Here is a 27,206-nt window from a genome sequence, read left to right on the forward strand (position 1 = left end):
CTCCCTGGGGCTTCCGGGCACTGCACCCTCCTGGTTCTCTTGTAGTGCTCTGCTGGGCCTGCCCTGCCGTACCCCCACGTGGGGGCAAGGCCCGCTCCTTGGCCTCGTCTCTCCTCATTCGTCCTCTCGCTGGGGCAGCTCTCATGCAGACCGTGGCTTTCAGCATCTCCCCAGCATGGTCCTCCCCGCTGAGCTCCCGTGGTCGTGGTCACACTGCCACCTGACATCCCCATAGAGGCGTCCGGGTGTCTTCTCAGAATTAACACTAGACTGTTCTCATTATTTTACCCCGTGAACTTGCTAGGCCCCTGCACTGCCTGTCTCACTCGGGGAGCCGCTCCCCACCCCCTGGACAGGCCAGAGCCAAATCGCCTGGGGACATTTTCTTGACACAGAAGTCAGAGCATGTCACTGCCTGCTTAGAGCCCTCCAGCACTCTCCTTTTTACTCAGTGAAGCCCAGTTCAGCCCTCACTGTCCGTCTCCCGCGGGAGGGTCAGAGCCCCCAGGCAGGGCCCCACCTGGACCGCGGTGGAGCGCGCCTGCCGTGTGCAGACAGGGAGCCGGGGCTGTGCTGGGATCCGCTTGTTAATACAGGGCGCCTTGAGAACAATTAATTTAAAAAGAAGGGTTCTGGTACCACATTAAACCAAATTAGGGAAACAAAATCAATTTTGTAAATGACTGCCTCAGGAAGGTTAAACACCTCTGGTTTTTTAAAACTTTGATGCATTTTAATGTTTTAAAGGCCATTTTCCTGCCACGAGCACGATTTTCAGTCTCCGAGCTGGGACGGGTCAGCTCAGAGTGGTGCTGTGGGCTAGACCCACGCTGCATGGACCGCCGCCTCTGGCACAGGGGAGGACTTTGGCACTCACCTCCACCCCGGCACGTCCCCCGGGGCGGGACACGGGCACCGAGTGCGAGGGGACTTTGGGGCAGGGGCAGATCACCCTCACGTGCAGCTTCACAGGGACAGGAGGGCAGGCCTGAGCCCGAGGCGGCGTTTCTGCCCTTGTGGATGTGAGCTGAGCCGAAGCTGTGTCCTCTTCCCCCGTTCACATCCTCCCTGTCAAGTCACTGGGCTCCTGGGGTGCCCGTGTCCCCAGGACGCTGTGGGGCAGGGTGGCCGGGCAGTTGTGGCTTCTCTTCCTCCCAGGGGCCGGTCAGAGGGACAGAGAGATTGGGCTGATTTCTAGGGACGTTTCGGCAGCTTCCGCCAGAGCCCCAAAGTCCTCCCTCCCACAGGGACTCTGCTCACTTCCCGTGGGGCCCTGCAAAGACCCCGGTCACAGGGCCCACTTGAGGGGCCGGCCCCAGAGCCCCGGCGCTGCGGACCAGGCTGCTGCTGCCCTTCTGGGCCTGCCCTTTACGTTCACGGAGCTTCCGGATGGCCCGGAGAGCGTCTGTGACGCATTGACAGGTGCTGCCTTCCTCGGAGCAGAGCCGGGAGCGGCGGAGCGGTGTGCTGACACATCAGGTAGTTTAGGATAAATGGGAGAATCCCTAGAAAGATACGAACTACCACAACCGACTCGAGAGAGAACATCTGAATAGACCTGTAACAAGGAAAGAAACTGAATTATTAATTTAAAATTTAATACAAAAAAATCACAGGACCAGATGGCTTCACTGGTGAATTCTGCCAACTCTTCACAGACCCCTCAGAGTTCCAGGAGCACACTCCCTGCTCATCCAACGAAGTGTTATCCTGATACACAGAAGACAGTGACGTCACAGGGAAGCTGCAGACCAAGCTCTCTTAGGAATGTACGTATAACTCAACAAAACGCTAATCCAGCAATATATAGAAAGGGTTAGCACCATGGTCAAATGGGATTTATCCCAGGAATACACAGCTGGTTTAACATCTGAAAACCAATCAATGTGGTATTCCACAGGAATAGAATAAAGGACAAAACCACAGGGTCCTTTCAGCAGAAGCAGAAAAAGCATTTGACAAAATCTAACAGCCCTTCATGGTAAAACACTCTACAAACTAGGAACAGAAGGGAACTGCGTCTGGGACAATCCGCAGCTAACATACCTAACAGTCTAGGACTGGACGCCTTCCCTGTAAGGTCAGGAACAAGGCGAGGACGCCTGCTCTTGCCACTTCTATTTAACATCGTATGGGAGAGTCTAGCCAGAGCATTTAGGCAAGAAAGTGAAATGAAAGGCATGCAGATCGGACGAGAAGTGGAAGTACCGCTATTTGCAGGTGACGTGGTTTTGTATCTAGAGAATCCCAAGGAACCCACCAAAAACCTATTAGAGCTAATTGAAAAGTCAGCAAGGCTGCAGGATGCAAGGTCAGTGCATAAAAATCAGTGGTATCTCTATACATCAGTGATGAGCAATCTGAAAACAAAAGGAAGAAAGCAGTCCCAGTTACAGCGAAAGGAGTGAAATACTCAGGAATAAACTTAACCAAGGAGATACGAGACTTACACAGTGAAAACTACGAAACATTGTTGAAAGAAATTAGAGGAGACCTAAGTAAATGAAAAGACACCCCATGTTCACTGACAGGAAGACTTACATTGTCAAGAAGGCAGTATCCCCAAAATTGATGTACAAATTCAGTGTAATCTCTGTCAAGACCCCAGCTGGCTTCTTGGTAGAAATTGACAAGCTAATCCTTGATCTCATATGAAAAAATTCAAGGAATTCAGAGTAGCCAAAAGAATCCTGAAAAAGAAAAAAGCTGGACTCACACTTTCCAATTTCAAAACTCACTACAAAGCTGCCGTAACTGAGGCTCTGTGTTACTGTCATAAGGGCGGACGTGCAGGTTGGTGGAATAGAACTGAGAGTCCAAATAAACCGTCACACTCACAGTCAGTTGACTTTGACAAGGGCGCCAAGGCCATTCAGTGGAGAAAGGGTCATCTCTTTAACACGCGGTGCTGAGACAACTGTACATCCACACGCAAAGAGAGGATCTGGAACCCTTCCTCAGACCATGCACAAAATTAAAATGGATCGAAGACCTGAATGTGAGAGCTAAACCTGTAAAACTCTTAGAAGAAAATACAGGAGGAAATCTTCTTGACCTCGGATTGGGCAAAGTCTCCCAGATATGACACCAAAAAGTGCAAGGGATGGAAGGGAAAATAGATAAATTGGACTTCACTGAATTTTAAACTTTTATGCTTCAAAGGATACCATCAAGAATGGGAGAAAGTATGTGCAAATCGTATTTCTGCTAAAAGACTTGTTTCTAGAATATATAAAGAACACTTAGAATTCAGTGATTTAAAATAACTTTTTAAAAGGTTTAAAAAAGAGAAAAGATCTGAAGAGACATTTCTCCAAAGAAGATGTTCAAGTGGCCAATAAGCACGTGAAAATCTGTTTAATATCGTTAGCCATCAGGGAACAGTCACCAAAACCGCAGTGAGATACCGCTTCACACCCACTAGGATGGCTGTGATCAAAAGGATGTGTAATAACAAGTTGGAACCCTCAGTCACTGCTGGTGAGGGTGTGAAATGGTGCAACCACTTTGGAAAACGGTCTGGTGGTTTCTCAAAAGGTTAAGCATATAGTCACCATATGACCCAGCAATTCCACTCCCTCCTGGGTGCGTCCAGGAGAAATTAGAACATATGTCCGCTGTCCACACTCCCCCCCAAAGCCCCGGCGGTCACGCTGCGCGCTGCCTGGAAGCCATGCTCTCCTGTTTGGAGGGCGTCTTCTTCCTTCCGGAGCAACCTGCTGATGTAGGAAATTGCTTGTTAGAGGAAGAGGTTGGCCTGTGTTATTCCTAAAGGCCTTTTCCTTTCGAGGTCGCTTTGAAACATCAGAGCCGTTGAGGAGAGTTAGTTGGCCCAGCGCGGAGGAGGAGCACGTTATGTTTCTTTATATGTCGGCCGCGGATTGTTCTTCGGGAGAGGATTTTATTTTCATCCTGTTGTCTGAGGGTCTGAAGCCTTCAGGTTGCACGGATTAGCCCTTGTTTCGTTTTAATCACCGGTAGCATTTTTTTCCCTTTGCAGTTTTATTAGGTAGAAATATTACAGTCCGACTGCACACACAGTACGTGGCGTTTAAGTACGTGTACACAGCACACTGCACGTTGTTTTTAGTTTACATATAGGTGCTGATTATTGTTTCTAAGAACAGATTAGAGCTTTAGCTTTTTAAACTTACATAGTTATCAAAGGAATAAAGCCAACTATAAAATGAGAATGGACAGAACGGGGCAATCCGATGATAAAGGACAGTCAAATGTGCTTACACAAACTCAAGAAATCAATCAGTTTCTGTGAAGACAGTGCCGTCGCTGCAGTGAACGAGGTGTAATTTCGGTCTGTTGATTTGGCAGTGGCTCTAATTAAATTTTTTTCTCCCAGCATCCGAAAGCCTATGAGAACGGCGCACACAGGTTTCGGCTGCAGAAGCAAGTCCTGACCGACGAGAGGAGCAAGCCCCTGGTGAGTGGCCCCCACTGCCCCTGGGCGGCACCTGTCGCAGATGCCCTGGGCAGGGCCTGTGCCTCCTCGGGGACGTCGGAGTCCACCCTGGTTACTTTTCTTTGGATAGCAGAGCTGGGCTTGCTTTAAGATTTTTTAATCAGATTGGCAAGCCATTCATTCATCCAGCAACCACTGGCACACCGTGAGCCTCAGTCACAATGTCCCCGGGGCCCGTGGAGCTCACGTCCTGGGGGGCCGGGCATCGGGCTGGGCGTCGGGTGCAGACAGAGCCCGCCGAGAGGGGTGAGCAGGCACTGATTCAGGCCGGCCTCGCGGGGAGCCGTGAAGGAGGAGTGAGTCCGCACGTACCTGGGCCAAGGGGGTTCAGGTAGAGGGAGCGTGGGGCGGGCTGGGAACATGAGGGACCCAGAGAGAACGTAAAAGCTAGCTGTGTTGCAGCCCTCCACCCCTTCAGCACCCTCCAGGGTACAGAAGGGGAAACTGAGGCACAGAGGTGCTGAGCCCCCTGCCTGGCCCCCTTGGATGGGGAGGCCGGGAGGCAGCTAGGGCTCCTCCCCTGCGCTGGGCCTCACCTGCCCCCTCTCGGGACACGGTCCGCTCTCCGTTCCCACAGACGCAAACCCCACCAGCACGGGGCCGGCTGCACTACGCCAGTGTGTGTAAAGGACATCAGCATCTGTGGCTTTTGGTCTCTGCGAGGGTCCTGGGAACAGTGCCCCGCAGGTCTCGGGTACCAGGGCAGGACTGTACCTCCGAGAAGGCTCTCCCTGGAGGCTTCTCCCATCGCTCTGCCTAGCTGACCATGCTGAGCCACAGGGGCGTTTTAGATTTGGTTTTAATCATTGAAAGTATATGATCTTTTCTTTTCTCTTTAAATCAGGTAGCTTAAAGGATAAGTGTACTAAACAGGGGTTTTTTTTTCTTTATTGCCGAAGGAATTTATTTTTGGTGGTTGAGATAATGGAAGAGGGAAGATGATGTCTGATATGTCTTGGTTCTTGGATTTTAGTTAAATTCAACTGAAATGCTTTAAAATTTCTACTCACTTCTGAGTTTATATAAAAATCAGGTGCCTTAGCTTGGACTGCTCTAACAAACACGGCAGACTCGGTGGTTAAACAGTAAATGATTATTTCTCACATTGCAAACGTTTATTTCTGGAGGCTGGGAAGCCCCAGATCAAGGTACCGGAAAACCTGACGTCTGGTGAGAGCCTGCTCCCCGGCCTGCACACGGCCGCCTCCTCCTCGGGTCCTCACCCGGCGGAGCAGAGAGAGAAGCAGGCCTTCTGCTGTCTCTTCTCAGAAGGGCACCGATCCCTCCATGGGCGCCCCACCCTCGTGGCCTAATTACCTCCCAAGGGCCCCACCTGCTACTACCACCACACTAGAGATGGGGGTTCAACATACAGATTTGGGGGTGAACACAAATACGGGGTCCCAGCAGGTCTTAATCAGTGCCCATGGCCATAATTCCTCTCTGTCACTGAAGACCCACCTTTTCCCAGAGGCAAGACCCCGGGCCCTGTGCTCTGGTGTAGTTACTGACCAGCAAAGCGGGCTAGACCTGTCTTCTGAACATAACTGCCCTCTTTCCTTTTCTCTTCCTTCCACAAAAGTCTGTTTACTAGCACGTCACCAAAGAGACAGTTATGTATTTAGAAGCCCCAGTAGGTCTGACCTTGATGGACATGACTGGGCAGGTGTTGGCGGCCGTCAATGGGTGTCCCCTTTCAGCTGGCCCCTCCCACTAACCAGGGTATGGAGCCCTGCCCTTCCATAACAGGACGAGCTCACGTGCTGGAGGCAGCTCCAGGGTCAGCAGGCAGGACATCCCAGTTTGGCAAGATGCCCTGCTGTCCCCTCCCCCAAGTGACCCAGCTCAGATCCACTGGGGCCCAGAGCTGAGCACCGCCCAGGCCCCTGATCACTGCTGCCTTTCTGACGGTCCTGCCCACTCTCTTACCTGCCCAGCCTAGTTCCCAGCGACCTCTTAGGAAAGACACAAAGAAGGGGTGGGCGAGGAAGAGGATGTGCTCGGAGAGAAGGCGGCTCCAGGGCCACGCGGCCGCACGCTGGACCTGCTTCCAGGCCGCGTGGGTTATAAAAACCCACGAGGTGATTATTTGTGGGGGTGGTCGGAATTTGTCATCCTTGTAGTCACATGTCCTTCTTGTCACCTTGGCTCCTCTGGGGGTCTTTCTGATTGGCCGTGGCTCAGCAAACACTTAAGGAGCGCTGAGCGGGTGGCTTGCTGCTCGAGGCTACTCCGCCTGGGGTGCCAGTGCGGACCCACAAGTGTCCTCGGGGCCAGCATCAGGGTGAGGTGTGGGCAGAGCAGTCACCAGTGCGTCCTCCCCTGTGTGTGTGTTCATCAAATGGCGCCCTTGTGCTCTCTGAAGGCGTAAAACCTCAGGGTGGGGTTCCCCGATCCCAGCAGATCCCCGGGGGCTCCAGGCACACAGCTTTCTCTGTCCCGTCCACCCAGTGGGTCTTTGTTGGCTCTGAGGAGGAGGCAGCCTTGCACTCCTGGTTTGTTTTAGAAAACCCGCCACGACCTCGCACTTCCCTCTGTCTCCTCCAGGCACTGCAAAGGACCGGAATTTGGTGGCTGGGAGCCCACCCACCCAGGCCCCTGCATAAAAGATGAGTGGGTGTGGGCAGGAGGCCCATTCTCAACACAGGCAGGGCCTTCCCTCTCGTCTGAGGGGCTCCTCGCTGCTTACGGAGCAGATGGGCTGGGTCTGGGGCCTTAAACCAGCCCCGTGGGTGGGTCCCTGAAGCGCTTTACAGAACGAGGACAGGCCAGGTGGTGCCTCAGGGGCGTGAGCAGGTGGGCTCTGTGCTGGGCCCACAGTCGCTCTGAGTCGGAGGCGCTGTCTTCCTGGCTGAGCAGAAGTTTTTCGCCTTATTTTCACTCTTTATCTGGCTGTATTTCACTGTCCTCTGGTCAGACCATCAGTGTGTTAAAGCATCTGTCCTGCGGTTCTCAGCTTTGACTGCACATTGGACTCCCCTGGGGTCTGAACAGAGACTGCTCTATCCAACCTGGAATGCAGCTGGGCAGCGGGCTCTCTCACTGGAGAGTCCAGCGTTTAGCCAGGGTTGAGAACTATTGATTTTTGTCTCCTACACTGGGTAGCCGGCATAATTCACGAGAGAAGAGTTTATTTCCAAACTCAAATCTTTGGTCTCTTTTCCAATGACTTTATAGAACTGTCATCAGAAGATATTCTGCTTTCTCACCGGGGGCTGGCATCTGCGTTCTGGCACATCAGACATGTGCCGGACGCCCGAGTGACGGCAGGAGCCAGGCACCCTGGTGCCACAGCTCTTGCTGCCCGAGAGGCGCTGGGCCCTCGGCTCCTGGTGGACCACGGTTGCTGCAGCCTGCCACCGTTGTCCACATTTCTGTCTTCCACTGGAAGAGAGCTGTCACATCAAGAGACAGATATGACGATCCATTACCACTTTCTTTTTTTGTTAACTGCATTTTGAATCCGTCTTGAGTAGATTATACTGAGATAAATACAATAAAACCTATTTGATTTTGTGGAAAGTCTGAACTCCATAGAAGCATTTCTTTCCAAAGCCCTGACTCCCTAGTGCACTCATGAAAGGTGTTTTTAGATCATCCTTGCTCTGACTTGATACCCCACCATCAGCTGGAGACCACTGTTCTTTACTTTCATAAAGGTAAACTTTGCCCTTTAGGGACGTCCAGAATCAGAATTTACGAAGTATTGGAATTGGTTTTTGAATTTTAAAATAACGTTTCTGATCACGTATGTCCATTATGAATGCCTTAAAAAATTCAGGATCATGTAAAGAATTTCCTGACATTTCCATAAAAATTACACGTTAATTCCACTACTCAGTGACAACCACTATCGGTTTAGAATTTAGCCTCTTTTTTTCTCTGAATAGATCCTCTAGTTACCCACTTACACAGGTGCACATTTAAGCATGAACGTGCTGTGAGATCAGAGTGAGAACGTGGTTTTGGATGATGTTCTGTTACCTGACGTCTCATAAGCACTTCCCAGACCGTCAAATCTCAGCTTTTTCTACGTCATTTATGTGGATGTACTTCAGCAGTTTTTCTCACTGATGGTGTGACATTAATTTTATTGTACGAGTATTTTTCCACTTCTCAAATTATTTTTTGCAAATAGATTCCTAGAATTGTTGGTCAATGGGCTTTGCCTGTTTTTAGTTAGTATTTCCTAAAACTCCGTGAATTCTAACGGTCATAAAGCGGTTCCCACAGTGAGCATATTTTATGAGGCGTCCCCAAGACCATTAGCGGAGCTCGCCACAACCGAATGGGCTACTGGGTAACACCTTTTCTTTCCTTTTCCCAACGGGATTTGTCTCCAGGACCCAGAGATGCAGTGCTTACTGCTGTCGGACGGAAAGCACTCCGGCCACCAGAACCACGTGGTCATTCTCCCGGCCGATGGCGGGGGCGGCATGGCCGCCATCAGCTTCACTGGGGCCTTGAAAATCCCTGTGAGTACCTGGGCCTGGGAGGGGTTTCAAAAAGGGGCATTTGTACTTACCATGAAGACAAACCGGCCTGCTGACAATCAAGCTTGGAAAAGAAATCTGTGACTGTATAACCCGTAAGTTAGAGGCCCAGAGCCAGCAGGGACCGGCAGCCGCAGACAGCTCGGCTCGGGACCGTGTAAGGCTGCCGCCTTTGCCTCCCAGTAGCTACGAAATATGTACATACACGCACAGCACACACATGTGTATATATGTATTTAAATATACACACGTATATACACACGTATATATAGACTTAAACACGTATATATAATTTTGAAGTTGGTTGTCTCCATTTAGAAATTCACAAATTTCATAGACAAACAGCAGGCCTTCCTGTCTTCACTTGAAACACCAGAAATTCTGGCTCCACTGGGCCTGCACCCCTGTGGCCCCATCCTCCCCACCCCCGGGCCCCCCATCCCTGGCCTGCCCTGAAACCCTGGGGAGTCACCGCCCCTCTTTCTGCTCTCTGGCTTGGGTGGGCCCACCTTGGTTTTCTTAACCTGCCACAGTGCTTTTAGGAGCACAGTCCTGGTCTGATTGACCTGTGGGCCGGCAGGGCAGGAGGAGTGAAGGGATGTGCAGAGACCAGGGAGACGAGCCTGCCTGGATGCAGAGAGCTGATGGTCCTCGAAACCTGGCTTGTTCTGTGTTTGAAAATCAGGCATGCTGGTCTGGGGGAGGCAGCCGGCCCGACTCTGGGCTGATGGGGGTGCGTGGTATACATATAATCAGGGTGTGAAGGAAATCGAGGGAAAAGTGTTCCGGTCCAGGTTGGGGGAGCTGTGCAATGGTGGGATTTCTTTGCTGCAGGTTTTCTTGTATGACGTCCATGGGCCCCCGCAGCAGAGAACCTAGGGAGCCATGCAGAGGACTCTTCAAAGCTGCGTTCTGGGGGGGGGGGTGCGGGGAAGGCGGGGGCCCGGAGCAGAATGGGAGGAGGGGCGCACCTGCACCACGCTCGGGGGTCTGCCCTGTTCGGAGGAGCTGGTGTCGCTCTCATGCCGGCAGGACCTTCCCCGATGCTGGCCTCAGAGGCTGGGAGGGCAGAGGGAACACTGACCCGGGGGCTCCTTAGGGACCGTGTGCGGCTGGAAACGTAAACAGGGCGCCCAGAGCCTTAGAACCACATCAGTCAAATGGAAGAACTTAGAACTTCCACTTCAGAACAGATAGTGCCGCCAGCACCCAGACCAAACTGGCCCTGCGGGGACCCTGCAGCTGGTCTCCAGACAGGAGGACATTGAAGGCCTGGCCTGGACTCCCAGAGTCCCTAAAAAAGACCCCTGTGGGCTGGCCTGGAGGAGATACTGCTTCTAAAAGAAAGGTTATTTTTAAATGTTGCTAACAGCTAGTGACTTTTATGTTGCACCTACTGTGCAGCAGCCTCAAATACCGCTGCTAAAAGTAGGGCGCACTGGGGACAGCAGCAGGCCTGGCCCTGCCACCACGAGCTGGGTTTGCCTGGCAAGTGTGGTGACCACTCTGGGCCCCCATCTCCTCGCCTGTCATGCAGGCTCAGTGCCCTTGTTCACGCTGCTCTGAGAACTCCATGCTGTATGGAGTCCAGTGGGGTCGTCACCCGCACACCAAGCGCGATGGCAGGCCTGCGGAAGCGCACGGGCCGTCGCACCGCACCCGGGGCGACTGCGGAACATGGAGCATGCACACGAATTGCACGTTGTGTTCTCTGCCCAGACTTGGTGTGTGTTCACAACTCTGCACTCACACCTGGAGGGCCACTCACATCTGCCAAGTGCTGTGTGGAGCTGCTGTCTCTCTAAAAGCAGAGGTGAAAAGGAACGTTTCACAGTAGCCGTGACTCCAGACCAGGTTCCTCACCGGGACCCACACTCCTCTCTCTGGGTGTTTCTCCAGCACCACAGGTTTGCTCAGTCCCAGGCAGGCGGCAGTCGCCCGTGTGTCGTACCAGATGGTCGGGTGCCTGTGCTGTGTCTCCAGGTGTCTGTGCAATTCGCGTGACTGCAGTTTTAGGGGGAAAAGACATAGCTACTCAATACGCGGTAACCAGCTGACCGCGCGCTGTGTGCGGCCTCGCTCTTTGAGAACTTCCTCGGCTTGTTTCAGGGCCCTGCGGTATGAGAGTCAAATCAGTGGTTTTTACGGATCCTGGTCTGATGGGAAGACTTGAGGTTTCAGTTAACAGTCACGTGCTGTAAGAGGCTACGTCAGTCGGCTGTGCGGTCCCTCCCATTGCAGGTTGCCCTTCACAGCGGTGCGGTACCCAGGCATCTGGAGGGGCTGTTTTTAGGAGAATGAAGTGCTTCGTAATTCTGCTGCATATTTCAGCAAACCTGCCGAGTACACTCGGGTAAACACCGGCCCCCTCTTTCTTTCAGGGCGTGATAGAGTTCTCTCTGTGTTTGCTATTTGCAAAGTTGGTCAGCTACACTTTCCTCTTCTGGCTTCCGCTGTACATCACAAACGTGGGTGAGTACCTGCTGCCTGCAGGACGGCGGCTGTTCGCAGTGACTGCGTCGGACGGAGCCCCCTTATCCTCAGGTCTTGAGTCTTGGGAGGGAGCGCGAGCCTGATGCCCGGGAGACACTTTTGAGTCAGACTGCGTGATGAGTAGGAACGTATAGACAGAAAGAACTCAAGTGTGGACGTGTCATTGCCGTAATGATCACCTTGTCGTGTCCCGGCTGTGGCTGCCAGTTCCGTGGGGTCTCCCTGTCTGGGGCGCCTGCGTCTGAATTTAGGCTGCGTCGACTTTGGGTCAGAGCAGCTGGTGAGCAGGGCAGAGGCCCTGGGGAGCTGAGATAATACGGGCCTAACCGTCTGACCTGGAACCTGCTGCTGGAGGGGAGCTCTAACTTCGGGGGAGCTGACAGTTTAACTTCCACTTCCGAAGCCCTGCCGGGGCCGGAGCTGGAGGTTAAGACAGAGCAGAGCAGCTGGGGAGTTACGTGCCCTCCCCGGACCGTGCATGCCCACAGCGGAGACAGGAGGAAGGGCGGCAGCTCCTAAGAGGACAGGCCCCTGAGCGCGGGGGCCGCAGCCGCTGCGACCGGGACAGGTGGTCAGGGAGGGCCTGGAGCCTCTGGGCCCAGGAGTCAGGGCTTGTGAGGAGAAAGAAAAGAAACCAGGGTCCCCAGGAGGTGCGGGCCCTAGTGAACGTGACAGAGAGGAGAACTGGGGTGTGGGGGTTCCAGAGGACAGACCCGTGTTCCCAGCAGGGGCATGAGGACCAGCAGAGATGGACGGAGCCTGAGGCGGGAGGGCTGAGTTTCTCAGGGATGGAAGCTGGAGAGGCAGTGAGGGGACCGTCCTGTGGTAGTGGGGACGTGGAGGGGAGGGGCAGGAAGGAGCTCCCAGGGTTTCCAAGCTTCCTTCCCTGTCCCACGACCCCTTCCTTGCAGCCAGCGAGCTGCCGTGCTGCAGACAGGTGGGCCCTCAACGGGCTGGCACTGTGCTCCTGTGACCACAGGACTCAGGTCACAAGTGACTGGCATTTGCAGTCTGAGTGATTGTTTGAAAAGAGCAGATTGCCCTGTGCACCATTCAGGACGCTAGGAAGGGCTGGGCTGATGAACGGTCCAGATGCTTCCCAAACCTCGTCTCCCGGGCGTTGGCCGCCTTGAATCCCCCGAAAGCCCCAGGCCCGTGCGAAGTCCGACAGGGAGACCCCTGTGCTGCGCAGTGAGACCTGGGCTTTCTCACCTGGAGGAGGAGCTCCTGGTGCCTTCAGGTCTAAACTCTGGGGGTCTTGTGCTCTGTGTCAAGGGGCGCTCCTGCAGCCCCCAGGCTGCTCCCCAAGGCCGGCTCCACCGGCCCTGTCTCGCCTCCCTGCTGCTGTCCTTGAAGGGACACTGAGCCGAAGGCGGGATGGCAGTTAGGCTGAGCCACTGAGTCCTCGCTTTGCAGGTGAGGGTTTAGGTCTCCTCCATTCTGTGCGTCCACCCGCATGGCGGACCCCTTTTTCCTCTCCTGATCTGATAATCATTTGATACTCATCTGATCATTGAGCGAATAACTGTTGCCTGACTGAAGGCATGCTTACGGAACAGCAGAATGTTGTGTGTGGGTCTTGCACTGCTGTGACTTCCTCGGTGACACTCCATCGTCACTTTAATAGATCACCTTGATGTCAGGAAGGCCGGGGAGCTCTCCACCTTGTTTGACGTGGGCGGCATCTTCGGTGAGTTCACTGCCTGTGTTCTCTGTGGATGGTGCGTGAACACCTGTGGCCCTGACTGTGAGCTGCCTTAGTGCCGGGAGGCGCCGGGCTGTGCCTCTGAGGGAGGCTCCCCCCCATCCTGGGCCTTGACCCCGTGCTCCGCAGCCCCTGGCAGGCAACAGGCTGTCAGGGTTGGGACCCTCCCAGGCCGCGGGGCCTTGGGGCCAGCCTGAAACCTGAGCCCTAGACCGCCCGTGTTTTTCACTTGGTGGGGGGGGCTCTGGGTCATGTGACCACGGCCACCGAGGCCGGTTCCAGGCCGAGCACCGCGGAGGCCGCTCCCTGCCAACTCTGATGTGGGCGCAGAGGGCCCGGCCAGGAGGTCACTCTTCTCACTGCTGCTGCGAGGCGTGTTCTGCTGCTGCTCTGTGGGGTCCTGCCCTGGGGACGCAAGCCCCTCAGGGCCCTCCCTCTGCCTTGTAGGTGGGATCCTGGCGGGCGTGATCTCAGATCGACTGGAGAAAAGGGCCTCCACCTGCGGCCTGATGCTGCTGCTCGCAGCCCCGACGGTGAGCCCGCCCTCCCACTGCCTTGTCGGACCCCCGGGCCTGAGGAAACGCAGCCCTTTGTCCTCCCACAGGCAGACCCTCCCGTCTGCTCCGCTCCTGGCTCTGGTTTCCAAGACCAGTGATTGCCTCGGCGCCCCACTCAGCGCTCAGTGCCCCCCCACGCTGGGCCCCCCTCCCCCTCCCCGCTGCCCACCGCGCACCACGCACCCCGCTGCCCCTCGCTCACCCTTGGCTTCTCGTGTGCCCGTGTGCTCTGTTCCCTTTGGGACGCCCTTCCCCTCCCTCAAGAGGCTTCTGCACGTTTTTTTAGGATCCCTGCTGTCTTCCCTCCCTCCCCAGGCAGCACCAACCCTGCCCATCCACTACATTTTAAGTATTTAGTAGCTCCCTCTGCGCCTCGGTGTCCTCATCTGAAAAACCTCAGTGCGACTGTGAGGATCAAGTGGAAAAACACAAGTCATGGCCGTTCCCACAGCAGCTGTGTCATAAGCCGTAGGACTGCTCATCTGTTTGCACTGTAGTTATTTGCCCGTTTGCCACTCCCCTGGGCCTTGACTGTCCCCAGACAAAGCCTAGTCTCCAGCTGTCCTGGGGCCATGGACACTGCCCAGAACAGACACTCAAAGAACCTTGGCTGATGACGTGCTGGGCGTGGCCCCTTTGCCACCAGGGCCCCACCTCAGCGGGCGCGGCTGTTTGGGTCTGCCGGCCTGGGAGGAGACGGGTAGACTCTTGAGACGCAGAGCTCAGGGGGGCGGCCCCAACAAGGCCTCGCTCCGGGACCTCGGCGTGGAGGCGCCCCCAGAGCTCCCCAGATCGTGGGCGATCCGACCCTGCCTGTCTGGGGCAAGGCTGGGGACTGTGTGCCAAGCTCTCTGCGACGCCTGTCCTCAGACAGCCTGCTGGGGTGGCCTGGCCATCCTGCTTTTTGGAGGGTGTCCACTCTCTGATTGGCTGCCCGAGAATCACTTTTCAGAAATAGAGATTCCTGGTCAATCTCTCAGCCACTTGTAGTAAACCGTTGTCTTTACCCTCTTTTTCCCTATTCACAGCTGTACGTATTCTCCGCCATCAGCAAAATGGGTCTGGAAGCCACCGTAGGTGAGTTTATGAGCCCTTTCCTTCCTTTCACATGCATTTTTCCACCCACACAGCTTTGTGGAATGACACAAAACTCAGCAAGAAGCGTGCAGCTGGGACAGTGCAGCTGGCGTCTTTGCCGAGGCCCTCCGGGTGGGGCCTTGGGGCTCCTGCTCCCAGACCTGAGGCCTGACGGTCGGCAGGTTTAAGGGCAAGCGTGGGAGAGTGCAGGCCCCTGGTCTGGGGCGGTGATGCGCCCTGGCTGCCCCTGGTGAGGAGCAGGCGGCAGGCGGGCTGCACCCTAGCCTGCCGAGCCCCGGGGAGCCGGCCCTCTCAGCTGGCTCTGGCGGCCGCCATTCTGGGTGTCACACTGGAGGACTATTTTTAACTTCCTGCAAGCAGTGCTATCAAATTATGGCTGTGACACTTAGTAAACATTTCTTCTGTTCTGACAAGGCGGCAGTGGGGATCAGAGGGGGCTGTGTGGGATCCCATTAAATGTTACACAGGGGGCAGCTTGTGTGTGCAAGAGGATCCTGGAGTTTCCTATGACCCTTGGGTCCAGAATCTTCTGCACAGAGGAATGTGAACCAGAGGAAGGCTGGGGGACTGAGCCAGAGTCTAGGAGACCGCATCTCAGAAACGGGCAGGGCTGTCCCGCCCGTGAACAGCTCAGCCGCGCTGGGGCTCCGGGGCCCCCTTGGGGGCTGCCGTGAGCAGCAGTGAGTGCAGAGAGGAAGCCGTTCCGCTGCAGGTGAGACCGTGGCTGGCGTCAGCATCCGGGCCGCCGGATGACAAGGAGCAGGCGCTCCCCTGGCCACGCCTGTGGTCACGTCTGTGCTCGGTGCCCTGGGCTCTCGCTCCCTCTCTGTGACAACAGCTGCTGCCCATTGAGATTCAGCAAACAGGGTACCGGCTCCTCTGAACATAGCCTGAACCTCTGGGAAAGCGTGATTGAACTTACAAAACGTACCCCGGGGCAAGTTTAAAGGAGCAGTTTATGACTCTCACCCCAGCAGTGACCGCTGTGGGCGAGGAGGGTAGGCCGGCACCTGCTCGCCTTCCACTCAGGGCAGCACCCACGTGTGATGCGGGGTGCTAAGACTGCGGGGGCTCTCCCGGGGGCCCTGTCGTGCTTTCTAACCACCGCCCTCTCCCGGGTCTGTTCTCCACAGCCATGCTGCTGCTCTGCGGGGCCCTGGTCAGCGGGCCGTATGCGCTCATCACCACCGCCGTCTCCGCCGACCTGGTGAGCGCGCACAGCCCAGGCGGAGCGCACACGGCATGTCAGCCCCGTGGGGTTACAGGGCACAGGGGTGGGGGCGCTTCACCCACCATAGGGGGTTCTTCCGGGTGCTCTATTTTATGCTATATGCCCATGCACACACAAGCGCTCGTACAAGCTTTGGTTTATTCTTACAGTTTTAGGCTCCTGGGCATTATTTTTCCTCATTCAGCTTTTCCTTTTATTGTTCTCAGTTTGTGTTTTTCCCTCCACCTAATTTGTGTGGCTTTTTGAAAACCAGAGCTCCTGCTGGTTTTTCACGTAGAACTTCCGCCCCGTAAGCAGGTTTCTTGGGCCCCGCCGCCCGCCCCTCCTCCCTGGCGTTTACCGCCTCGCGGGCTGATTTTTAGACGCTGCAGAGCCGCCGGAGAGCATCCCCAGCAGAGCCATGGCCGCCGGCGCACACGCCGGCCCTGCCAGGGACCCGGCGAGCCCCACTCTCCTTGTGGTTTCTGCGTTGATCTCTGCGTCGTGAAGAGGGTGGCTGTGCCGAGTAAAGATTTATTGAGGAGAATTTTAAGAGTTCTCTTAACTGGAATATGTTTGGACAAGTATTTCTGTTCATTTTTTTAAATATTAAAAACACGTGAAACTTGGCACGTTTGGGATGGCGTGGAGCTTGAATCTTCTGACGGAAGTACCCCACGCCTTGCTTTACGAAGCAGTTTGGGTAAATCGTCATGTAGAAGACACAGGTCAGTTCTCACTCTGATGTTGCGGGGACGTGTTTCACACTGGCTTTCTCTCTCCTCCAGGGGACTCACAAAAGCCTGAAAGGAAACGCGCACGCTCTGGCCACCGTGACCGCCATCATTGACGGGACTGGGTCTGTAGGTGTGTGGGGGTTTTTAGCCTCAGAGGTTAACTGTGGTCGGAGGGGAGGCCGCGTCAGCACGTCCTAATTGTCCACATTAACGGATGCCCAGGGTCATGGTTGCTTTGGCCATTCTAGGACCGGCTGGCCTTCTTAAAATACAAGCAGATCAAAAGCACGTAGAAACCCAGGGGACACAGGCAGGTGGCACTTTGGTCCTCTTTGGTCGGATGGCTCCAGAGGAGGAGTGGGCGTGTGGCCAGAAGGATAGGTTTTCCTTGGTGTGAAAGGATGGTCCGCAGGTTTTCATCTGAGCCAGTGGTTGGCAAACTATGGCCCACGGGCCGCTGAGACACTGACTATTTGTCACTGTCATTCCAACGAGGACAGCATCTTACTCAAACATGAATGACAGGTGAACTGCTGGGTCCTGAAGCAGACAAGATGCCCACCTTTCCAGCCCCTGAAGGGTCTTGGAGGGGACGCGGTAGCATATTCTGGAGGAAAGAAAGGGGGTGAAATGAACATCTCACCCTCTTCCCGTCCCCGAGCTGGGCGGCCGGGACCTGGTACCCAGCAAGCCTGTGCTGATCAGTGAGTCTGAAGGCTGACAGCAACGTCTTTGACTGTTCCCAGCCTCACTTGAGGAGCAGGTGCACTGGGACAGCTTGGCTCTGCCTGCATGAGCCCTGCCTGCCCGGCCCTGTGTTGTGTGCTGGCCCCTCTCTGGAGACGTGGGACCTGAAGCTCGGGGGGCCGCCTGCTGTGCCCCCCACGGCTGCTCGGGAGGCTCTTGGGTGGAACGCTGGTGTGTCCCCGCTGCCCCAGGCTCCTGACGCAGGGAGGCAGTGAGAGAGCAGGCAGGCCAGGTGGGGAGGGCCCTGGGTCTGGAGCAGCTCAGAGCAGGGAAACCCAACGCTTGCCAGACGACGGCGGGTCTGTGGCGCAGGTCCCCCCGAGCCGGCCTTCAGGCTCTCCTTCTGCACCACGAGATGCCTCTGTCCCGTCTTCCCGAGGCCCATCATCCGAGCCGCGTAGAAGCAGCCCCGGTCCACTTCTAGACGCCCACTGCTGTCTGACTGATGCTGGGACTGAAGTCCTCCCCCCAACCCTGCTCTCCTCCTGCCACCGCCACCCGGCCTCCCGGCTGCTCCCCAGAAACTCGAGCCTGGTCCCCACGGGCCTCAGCTCGCTTCCCCCCACCACCCTCGTGCTGAGGGAGGGGCTCCACCCACAGAGAGTCTTCACCCAGGTATCAGCCTCTCACTGGGACCCCTCACCCACCCCGTTTGGGTGCGTGGACGCTCCCCACGCAGGCTCAGGGCCTCTCCTCTGGTCCACTGTCCTCCAGGCACCATCCTCCTGTCTGTCTTGTGCTGTCCTCTCTCCCTGCAGCTGAGTGGAAGCCCCACAAGGACAGGAGTGATTTTGTTCTCTGCTGTGTTCTCAGCACCAAGGGGGAGCCCGGGACAGAGCAGATGCTCAGGAGGAGGGTGAGAAGGGAACTGCCTGGCAGCCCTGAGACACAGGACTCGCCCACAGGCCAGGCAGCTGGTCTGTTGTCCAGCTACTGGGTTCCCGGGTGAGGGCCCAGGTCACAGAGGCCCTGGGCGACCCAGTGCCCACCCGGCTCGCCAGGACAGGCCTGCCCACCTGGGGTGGCGGGTACCCCAGTCCCTGCTGGTGCCACACTATTAGCGAGAAGTTTCTCCCCAGCCTGGAAGCCACACAGCAGGGGGAGCCCTGGGCCCAGCACGGTTCTCGTGGGCTCTGGAAGGGACATTTCTCTCTGCTTCTATCCCACACAGGCCTGTCTGTGGGTCAGTCCAGCTCCCGCTAAGAAACCCTTTTCTTAAAGCAAATTTGGAGCTTGGCTGGCGGCCCTGATTGCATTTTAAAGCAGATGAGTGGGGGTTAAAATGAAGGAAAGTATGAATTAGGGGAAAAAACACATTTTTCTTGATACTTTTCTCAGAGCTAGAGGGAAGCAGAAGTCCGTGGCTCAGGGTGTCCTGCGTCTGTAAACGGGGCAGGCCCCGAGCCGGTGGGGGGGGGCACGGCCCCCAGCACCTTCCACCCCCATGGAAGCCGGGCGGCTCAGCCCCTCTGACCTCTCCGGCGGCCGTCGGGGAAACGGCCTGTTTCTCTGCGGGAGCGCTGCCCAGCTGGTGGAAGCAAAGCCGGGCTCAGGTGGAAACACACGCAGTTCCCGCAAAGCTGCTGTTCACCGGGGAGTTCGCCCGCCGTGTTTATTAAGTATTGGAAATGCCGGTTTCGATGGAGGCGAAGCTTGACTAACTGTAAATAAGCCAGTGCCCTCTCGCAAGTCACCAGGGCCAGCCGGTCCCAGTGACACAGGTTTATCTGCTGGGCGCCTTCGTGGGATTAGAGCCGCGCCTCCGCGGCCGCAGGGCTTGCTGGCTCCATGTTTATGCAGAGCAGTTAGAGAGCCCGGAACTTCTTCAAGCTCATTTTCATTTTATCAAAGCAAAGCATAACGTAACTTTAGAAACCAGATAGACGTCAAAACTTACCATAATGCAGAATGGCATTCCCGCCCCCGCCCCCGCCCCCCAGCCCCTCTTTCTGGAAGCCGTCACTGCCGGCTGTGCTCTCTCGTCTCCTCCATGCACGGTCACACGTTTCTTGACCTTCCGTGTTGTCCTCCTGGTGAGGAAGGTGCGGCCTCTACTCCGTGCCCGTCGGCTCCTTCACCACCCTGGCTCTTTAATGTCGCTCTCTCTAGAGCCAAGAAATAAACCTTAACTACGCATCCTTAACATGCACATTTTTGTTTTTCTCCAAAATATCGAATGCCTCACCTGCCCTTTGGTTGGCATTTCTGTCACAGCTGCCCCTTCCTGTCCACCGCAGCCACGTGCCGCCCGGCTTCACTCTCACCTGCTGTGCGGCCCTCATCCCAGAGCTGCTGTCACACCGCAGCTTGTGGATCCCTTCCGTCTCCCCCTGCAGTGGACCCCTCCTCGCCAGGTCCCGTGTTCACGACTCCTCTTTGGTGGGAAATGTCTTCTCGTGGCTTCCTGAGTAGTGGGTTGCAGGACATAGCCCGTGAGCGCTGGGGAGCACTGGGAAGGGGTCTGGATTCAGCTCTCGCCTGGTGGATAGTCTGTCTGGATCTAGAGTTCTAGGTTGAAAGTCCTTTTTCTTCCAAATTCCAGTGTCATCCAGCTCCCACCTCCACCACGGAGAGCCCCACTGTCATCCTCGGCCAGGCCTCCGCTTGTGACCTCTGGCCCCTGCTCTCTTCCCTGGGAGACCCCCAGGCTCACCTCTCTGCCTCTGCGGCTCCCCCTCGTCCCTGCGCCCCGGGCACCCGGGGGCCCGCCCCGTCTGGGAACACAGGCCCTCCATCCCTGGGACGTGCGCCCTGTCTTCTCTTTGACAGGTTTCCCTCCCTGTTTTTGTCTTCTGGAAAATTGATCCTTCAATTTTCTGTTTTCCTTGCCTGCCTGAGTCTTTGTTCTTTTCCTGAGCTTTCTCAGAGATGCTCCTGGCTTCGCCTTCCAGCCTCCGTACTGAGCCTTTTGTTTTAGCTGCCGTCATTCATGCTCGTTAGTGTCTCTGCGCTCTGAGTACATCCTGCTCTTTCTTCTGGGATCAGTGTGTGTGAGGCTGAGTCACGAGAAGTTGCTGATGCTGGACTGGATTTCGGATGCAGGAGCGGGAGTCTCACGTGGTTCAGCCTGGTTTCCCGTCAGTTCTCTGGGGCTGTTGCACTTTGCTGGGAGTTTTCTTCTCCCCAGTTTGTTCATTTTCTGCAGTTCCCCCTCCTCCCAGATTGTTCACATTTACCTTGAGGCTTTCCTCAGACGCAGGTGGATCTCAGCCATCCCCTCATATGTTTGCATTTAAGACTGAGCTGCTAAGCACTTATTAGAAGCCTTTTCCGCATGGGAGGCATGTCAGTTGCATGTCTCTGGGGTCCGGCTCGGGTCTGGAGGAGGAGCCCCCCAGTACCCACGGGTGGTGTGCACCTAACGGCCAGCATCCTTGCCGTCATGGGAGGGGCTGCCTGGTGGAAGCTGGTGTCCCTCCCTGTTCTCCCCGTGCTCGGTGGTGCCTCGTGCCCATCCTGCACCGAGCTCGGAACCCCTGAGCCCAAAGCCTCTGGTGCAGACTCTCCCAACAGCTAAGGTTCTGCTCCCCTGGGGTCGGGGAGGGGGGCTCCTGGGGTCTGGGAGGGGTGGTCCTGGGGGAGTGATGTGGTAGAGGAGGGCCCTGGGGTCGGGGGGTGGGGGCACGTCTCATAGTTCATTATAAGAGGCTTTCGGCCAGATCTGTTTCATTCTGCTGCCCACCCTCCCCTGCCTCATGCCATGGGCAGCCTGGCCCTGGGCAAGGAGGGCCAGAGTGCATCAGTCGTGCCCTTTAGATCTCATCCACACAAACAGTGCCTTCCCTCAGGTGCTCTCTGTCTGCAGGTTTTAGTTTTTATTCAGTTATGGTCCATTTTGTGGTGTTCGGGGGCTGTAGAGCTAAGCACGTGTGAACGGTCTACTGTGTTTACCAGGGAGCCCTTCTGTGATTACAAAAAAACACGCAGATGCTTCTCAGATTATAAAAGTAGTACGTGCCCTTTGTAAACACTGCGGACAGCGTTAGTGCGTCCCAAGCAGGAAGGGCCGTGCTGGCCCTGCTCTCGGAGGTGAGACCTCGGTGCGTGACTCGGCGTGAATTTTCACACTTCTCACTGCCAGTGGCCCACCCGGCACGTGCACCACGGCTCATTCCAGTCCCTCGTGGGAAAACAGCCCCACTGCTGCGACAGACATCCCTGAACAGGTGTCTTTGGGTATTTTGAGGAACATTTCTTTCGTTTGTTTTTATAGTTTTTTTAAGACATCATTTTGACATAATTTGAGACTCACAAAATGGTTGCAAAAATAGTACAAAGAATTCCCACTTGTTTTATCATTCCCCCTTTCTCCCCCTTTCCCTGCCTCCCTCTCTCTCACACACACGCGCACACACACACATATACTATGAATATACACATGCATTTTTTCCCAAACCACGTAAGAGTACGTTGCAGACATTCTGCCCCTTACCATTAGCTGTGTACTCAGTGTGTGTTCCCTGAAGACAAGGAAGTCCTGATGTGACCGCAGCACAGCTGTCAGAAGCAGGAAGTTAACGTTGATACAATATTAGTATCTACAAGCCTCACTCACATTTTACTAAATATTTCTATAGCATGAGAATATCTAAGACTGTGTGTTAGATTCAGATTACTTTAGAACCATTTTTAATGGGATTGTTGGAGCAAAAGGGTGAACATTTTAATGTCGACAAGTTTTTAGATCGGCTTCCCAAAACCCTGTTCCAGTTTTGCCCTCACCGGCACCAGGTGCCAGGCTTTTCGCCCCTCACCAGTCTGATGGCTGAGAACGCGGGTGTCCCGGTTAGCTTGTTTCTTGCGTTTTGAGTCAGGCGCGGCGCTCCGCTGTGCGTTTGCGGGCCTGGGTGTCTCGGCTGACCACGTCCCAGAGTCCTCCTCGCCAGGAGCCGCGTGTCGTCTGTCTCGCTGCAGGGGCAGCCCTGGGCCCGCTGCTGGCCGGGCTCATCTCGCCGTCTGGATGGAGCAACGTGTTCTACATGCTGATGTTCGCAGACGCCTGTGCCTTACTGGTAAGCAGCTCGCTGGCGGCGCAAGCGGCTCCCGTGAGTGTCTCTGTGGCTGTTGCCCCACCGCTCCCTCCCGCGGACTCCTGCAGGGCTCAGGGAGTCCGGCCTGTCACACACCCAGGGACCCTAAATGTTTGAGGTCCAAGGCCCTTTCTCCTTCTGGTCTAAACAGACGTCCGAAGCAGCAGCAGGTCAGCCTGCCGCCCTGCGGTTCCCAGCAGCCTGGTGGCAAGGCCACAAGCGGGGGTGCCCTGCCTGGGACCCTGAGCCTGTCGGCTGTCCCGTGCGAGTGCCCCTCTGTTCCACAGCGTCCACGTGTCAAGTGGGCAGAGTGCTGGCCCCGGTGACGGGATGACTGTGGGAGTTAAAGGGGACAGCGCACTGAAGCTGGCCTCCGAGACAGTGCTGCTCCTGCCCCCACATCCTCCTGTCCCCAAGCGGCCACACGGGGGGAGCAGCCGACTGCCCACGCCCCAGGGGCCGGGAGAGAGAGGTGGGGCTGAGGCTGCCCACGTGGCACCAGGCCCCTCCGTCCTCTGGATCCTACTTCCCATCCCTCCTGCGTGAGACGATGGGAGGTTTCCCTCGGATGCAGAAGACCGGTGCTGATGGCACAGTCACGCAGTGGCCACTAGAGAGCGGCCACCACGCCCTCGCCCTGACCAGTCACCCCGCACAGGGCCCCAGACCTGAAGTGAGGCCTCCTCTCTCTTCCCCGGGAAAACCTAACCTGGATCCCAGGCAGAGAGTCAAGACTTGGGAAATAACAGCTCCATCAATTAAATGAAAGTTTTGTATCGATAGTCCGGGCAGCCCTACAACGCAGCTCCCCCGACTTCATACAGAATCAAACACCAGCTCCCAGCGTGCAGACCTGTTAGGTTTTGAAAGCGGCTTCCCAGTTAAGTCCCCGGTCACCTGCACTAGGTAGCGGTGAGACCTCCGTCAGGGTGGCTGCTTAAAGACAGAAACGCTCCTGTTTCAGGAGCAGCAGGTAACACATACGTTAACCTTCCTTGTAACACACAGTCAGACTTGTAAGAAAGGAGGGGTGGGCCCCGGACCCAGAAACCTAGAGGCAACGTGAAATAGTCCCCACGCTGATGCTGGAGCAGCCGGGGAGGGGTCGGCCTCAGGAACTGAGGGGCCGGGTGCTGCGGGCCCGGGAGCAGGAGACGGGGGTCTGGGCTGGCGCAGGACGGGGAGCCGCAGGAGCAGACCCACCTCCTCGTCGAGGCAGGCCCCTGGGGCTCTGCGTGCGCTGGCGCGGAGCCGCTGCACGTGGTGCAGAGGGGAACCAGGGTCTTCGCCCGATCGCCAGACTAGGGGCGGGGGGACCTCCCCTGCCTACAGTGAGCTTTCACTTCTAACTTACGTTATGCAAATATTACATGACATGCACCAAAATCGGGTAAAACTGATCCTGGAGTGGTGCTATACCTGGGTCTTAGGCAGAAGCAAATCCCAAACCATTTGAGAGGGACAAACCTCAGCCCAGCTGCACAGAGTCCCACAGCTGACAGCGCCCCCAAGGATGAGCTCCCAGCCTCACCCCAGGTCAGGAAAGAGCAGGAAACAGGCTGTGGTGATGGGGTGGCAGACAGAACCCGACCCCCAGAGCAGCAGGTAAAAGGGTTATCAGATGAGCCGTAAAAATAAACACATCCAACATAATGAAGATGTCAGAGAAGCGACTGAACTCTTCATGAGAAAAGAGCAAGAAGTAAAGAGGACCGAGCTGGAGAGAGATGGACATAAGGAAGCGATCCGGGGTGCAGCCCAGAAACAGGAAGACAGGAAACACTAGGCAGCAGGTGGAGAGCGGAGGCCCAGAGAAGCCGGTCCAGCGCCGTCCGGGGGGGCTCCAGAGGGGGAAGCTGGGGAGACGGGGCCGGAAGCGACAGTAGAAGAGAAGAGAGCCGAGGACGAGAGCCACGTGGAGGAGGCGGGCGGATGTGACGGGGCGGGCCCAGCAGGACTGTGGCCCGGCTGCCTCGCGGTCCCAGCAGACCACGGACCGGCTGCGAAGACCCGGCTCCAGGTGTTTACAGGACACATGATGAAATGTCAGAATCAGAAGGGACAAAAGGAAAAGAGTGGAAAACTGTATAACAGGCAGACAGTCACTTGGAGGCCTTCAGACTGGCTGGGTCAGGTGAGAGGGACTGAAGCCAGTCACACCACGAGAGGCGAGGTCACCTGGTCGGCAGGCGGCCCGCCAGTGCCAGCGAGGACAAGCCTTCTCAGCCTTGCAGCCCAGGCACGCCCTCTCTTCACGGTCGCCTGACCGGTTTCCTCTCCTTCCAAGTCCGAGGCGGACCTCAGTGAAGCCGGCGGGTCAGGCCTGCGCAGCGGGGCGCGTGCTCACACCAGGGGCCGTGCCCTCCGGTCCGCAGCCCCCTCCAGCTCACGTCAGCACGGGCTGCAGCCCCCACCATGGGGGCACCTGGGCGGCGCTGCGCACAGGCAGCCACTTGTGTCAAGTCTTAGACGTTGGTCCTTCAGAGGTGTCGCTGCCTCTCAGTGTCCCCCAGGCCCTCAGGGAACACTCACTTTTTCCTCCCTCTTTTCCCTCCTCCTGGGATCTGCCTCCTGTAACCATGGGCTCACCCCGCGAGCGCTGGTCACTCACTGCACGTGGTGGAACTTGTGTTGAGGGGACACCAGCTCAGCTTGGCCTCGGCAGCTCGGTACGGGCAGCTGAGCTGGAGGTTCACATCTGCGTGGTCAGCTGATTAAAGCAACGTGACTCTCCCACCAGCACCGCTCACAGCAGCGAACAGGCCCCCACCAGCACTGGGGCTGTGGCTGCGGCTGCAGGGGCCCCGCGCGCAGCCAGGCGGCGCCTTCCCCGCGGGAGAAGCACCCGCTCTCTGGACAGCGTCCGTCACACGAGGGCAAGCTCCCCCTGAGCCTCGCGCATCTAAGGACTCGTGTCTGCCTTGCAGAGCTGAGGCCTGCGCTGTGCGGCCCCTCAAACCTCTGCTCGGCAGCCCCACCGCCTTGGGCCTCTCCGGGCCCCGGGCTCCCTCGGGCCCGAGGGTACCTGCAGCTATCTAAGAATCGGGGCCACCAGAGCCGGACCTCCCTCGGGAGCCCCGAGGCTCTGCACGCGATGGGGGAGCCCTTCTGGGGGCTGCGGCCGCGCCGGGGGAGGACCAGGTCCACAGCTGCAGTGACACCGGGCGATGCTTCCCCGCTGTCTGCACGCAGCCCCTCAGCATGGGAAGGAGCAGAAGGGGAGGAGGACTGCTCCCCGACGGGGAGGCAGGGCCGCTCTGGGCTTACTCGAGGCCGGGGGGGGCGCTCTCCCAGGAGCTTCCCAGTGACACAGAGCTGCTCCCACGACCGCCCTCCAGCCTCCTGGTGCCGATGGCTGGTGAGCGCTCGCCTGGCCTTCAGAGCCACGTGGCAGCTCCCATGTGTCACCACGACTGTGGGCCACCTTGTCCTTACTCTCTGTCTCTTTGCCGCTTGGACATTTTATGATTGGACTGGTTTCATTTTAAACATTACTTGAACACAGAGGTCATTCTGGCTGCAGTCTGTCCTGACGGCCTTGTTTCCGGGAGCACGACCCCGGGGGTGACGCAGGGGACCTAGTGAGCAGGGTGCTGCTCGGGGACCAGGCCCTGGGGCTGGGCGAGGCTCCACCGCTCAGCTTTGGGGTTTCGGTCTTTGATGTGCTGAAGAAGAGGCCCCTCTGAGGGGCACCCCCCACGGCCCGGGAGATCCGCAGACATGGTGAACGTGAGCGCCGAGCTGGGTGGGCGTCGCGGGTGCAGGGCAGGCGCTCAGGGCCTCGTCTCTGTTCGGGCGCAGTTCCTGATCCGCCTCATACACAAGGAGCTGAGCTGCCCAGGGCTGGCGACTGGAGACCAAGTTCCGTAAGTCCTGCCCCTCACCTGCCTGCCTCCCCGGGGCCCCTGTCAACGGCGGCTCCCTCCCCCGTGTTCCTCTCCCACTGAGCCCGGGCTGGCTGTGGCCCCGGCTGTCTCTCCTCAAGCTCTGAGTGAAAACACGTGAGGGAAGTTGCCTCCTTTGTTCTCCTCAGACAGGGAGCGCCGCCAGCCCAGCCTGGCCCTGCCCCGCCCTGTGTCCCCTCCTCCCCTCTGTGCCCTGGAGGCTGTGGGGGTGGGAGGACCCGGGAACCGGCACTTGGTGGGCACCTGCGCCCGCGTGGCTGCGGGCTGAGTGACAGCCACCGCCTTGTGCTCTTCCTCCAGGTTTAAGGAGCACTGACCACCGAGTCCCGTGGAGGGAGGCTGGGCCCGTCCTTCACAAACTGTCTTTCAAGGAAAAGTTTTCAAATAAAGGATCCTCTGTTGAAAAGAATGACTTACCTTTGCCTTTTGCACATTCACCTGGAAAAGACGCAAAAGCCACCTCGGGAGCGGCTGGTACTATTTCAGCCGAGCCGCGGGGCTCAGGGCCGCGGTGAGGAAGGCGGTGAGCAGTGCGGCGCCGCCCCGCAGCCCGACGAGCGGGCCCCTGGCGCCCGGGCAGCAGTTCTGCCACAGCCGGTGACACGGCCGGACTGGTGGGCGGCACTCGGGTGAGCCTCACTCCCCCTGGTGTTCCGGTGTGAATGTCTGAGCCGGGGGGCGCTGTAGGTGGGGGAGTGCAGGCAGCAAAGAGCCTGCCTCTCCAAGGACCCAGGACACAGACAGCCATCAAAAC

At 56.9% G+C, this 27,206-nt stretch overlaps 1 protein-coding gene across 5 annotated transcripts in view; it reads left to right on the top strand.

Annotated features, from left to right (window-relative positions):
- The window catches only part of SLC37A1 (solute carrier family 37 member 1), a 59,165-nt gene extending 32,304 nt beyond the window's left edge, over positions 1–26,861 (top strand). For 4 of the 5 annotated variants that reach the window (XM_072969671.1, XM_072969666.1, XM_072969663.1 and 1 more), the window contains 11 exons: positions 4,358–4,438; positions 8,821–8,952; positions 11,352–11,442; positions 13,091–13,153; positions 13,616–13,701; positions 14,754–14,802; positions 15,957–16,063; positions 16,822–16,900; positions 22,432–22,529; positions 26,349–26,413; positions 26,753–26,861. In XM_072969671.1, the coding sequence (XP_072825772.1) occupies positions 4,358–4,438; positions 8,821–8,952; positions 11,352–11,442; positions 13,091–13,153; positions 13,616–13,701; positions 14,754–14,802; positions 15,957–16,063; positions 16,822–16,900; positions 22,432–22,529; positions 26,349–26,413; positions 26,753–26,768 (867 nt within the window). In that variant the 3' untranslated portion in view covers positions 26,769–26,861. The remainder of the gene's footprint in view (positions 1–4,357; positions 4,439–8,820; positions 8,953–11,351; positions 11,443–13,090; positions 13,154–13,615; positions 13,702–14,753; positions 14,803–15,956; positions 16,064–16,821; positions 16,901–22,431; positions 22,530–26,348; positions 26,414–26,752) is intronic. The other variant, XM_015239829.3, reaches the window with a different exon arrangement.
- The last annotated feature ends 345 nt before the right edge of the window (positions 26,862–27,206 follow it).

Source organism: Vicugna pacos, chromosome 1 (assembly GCF_048564905.1).
Source record: "Vicugna pacos chromosome 1, VicPac4, whole genome shotgun sequence".
In the NCBI taxonomy this organism is placed as follows: Eukaryota; Metazoa; Chordata; class Mammalia; order Artiodactyla; family Camelidae; genus Vicugna; species Vicugna pacos.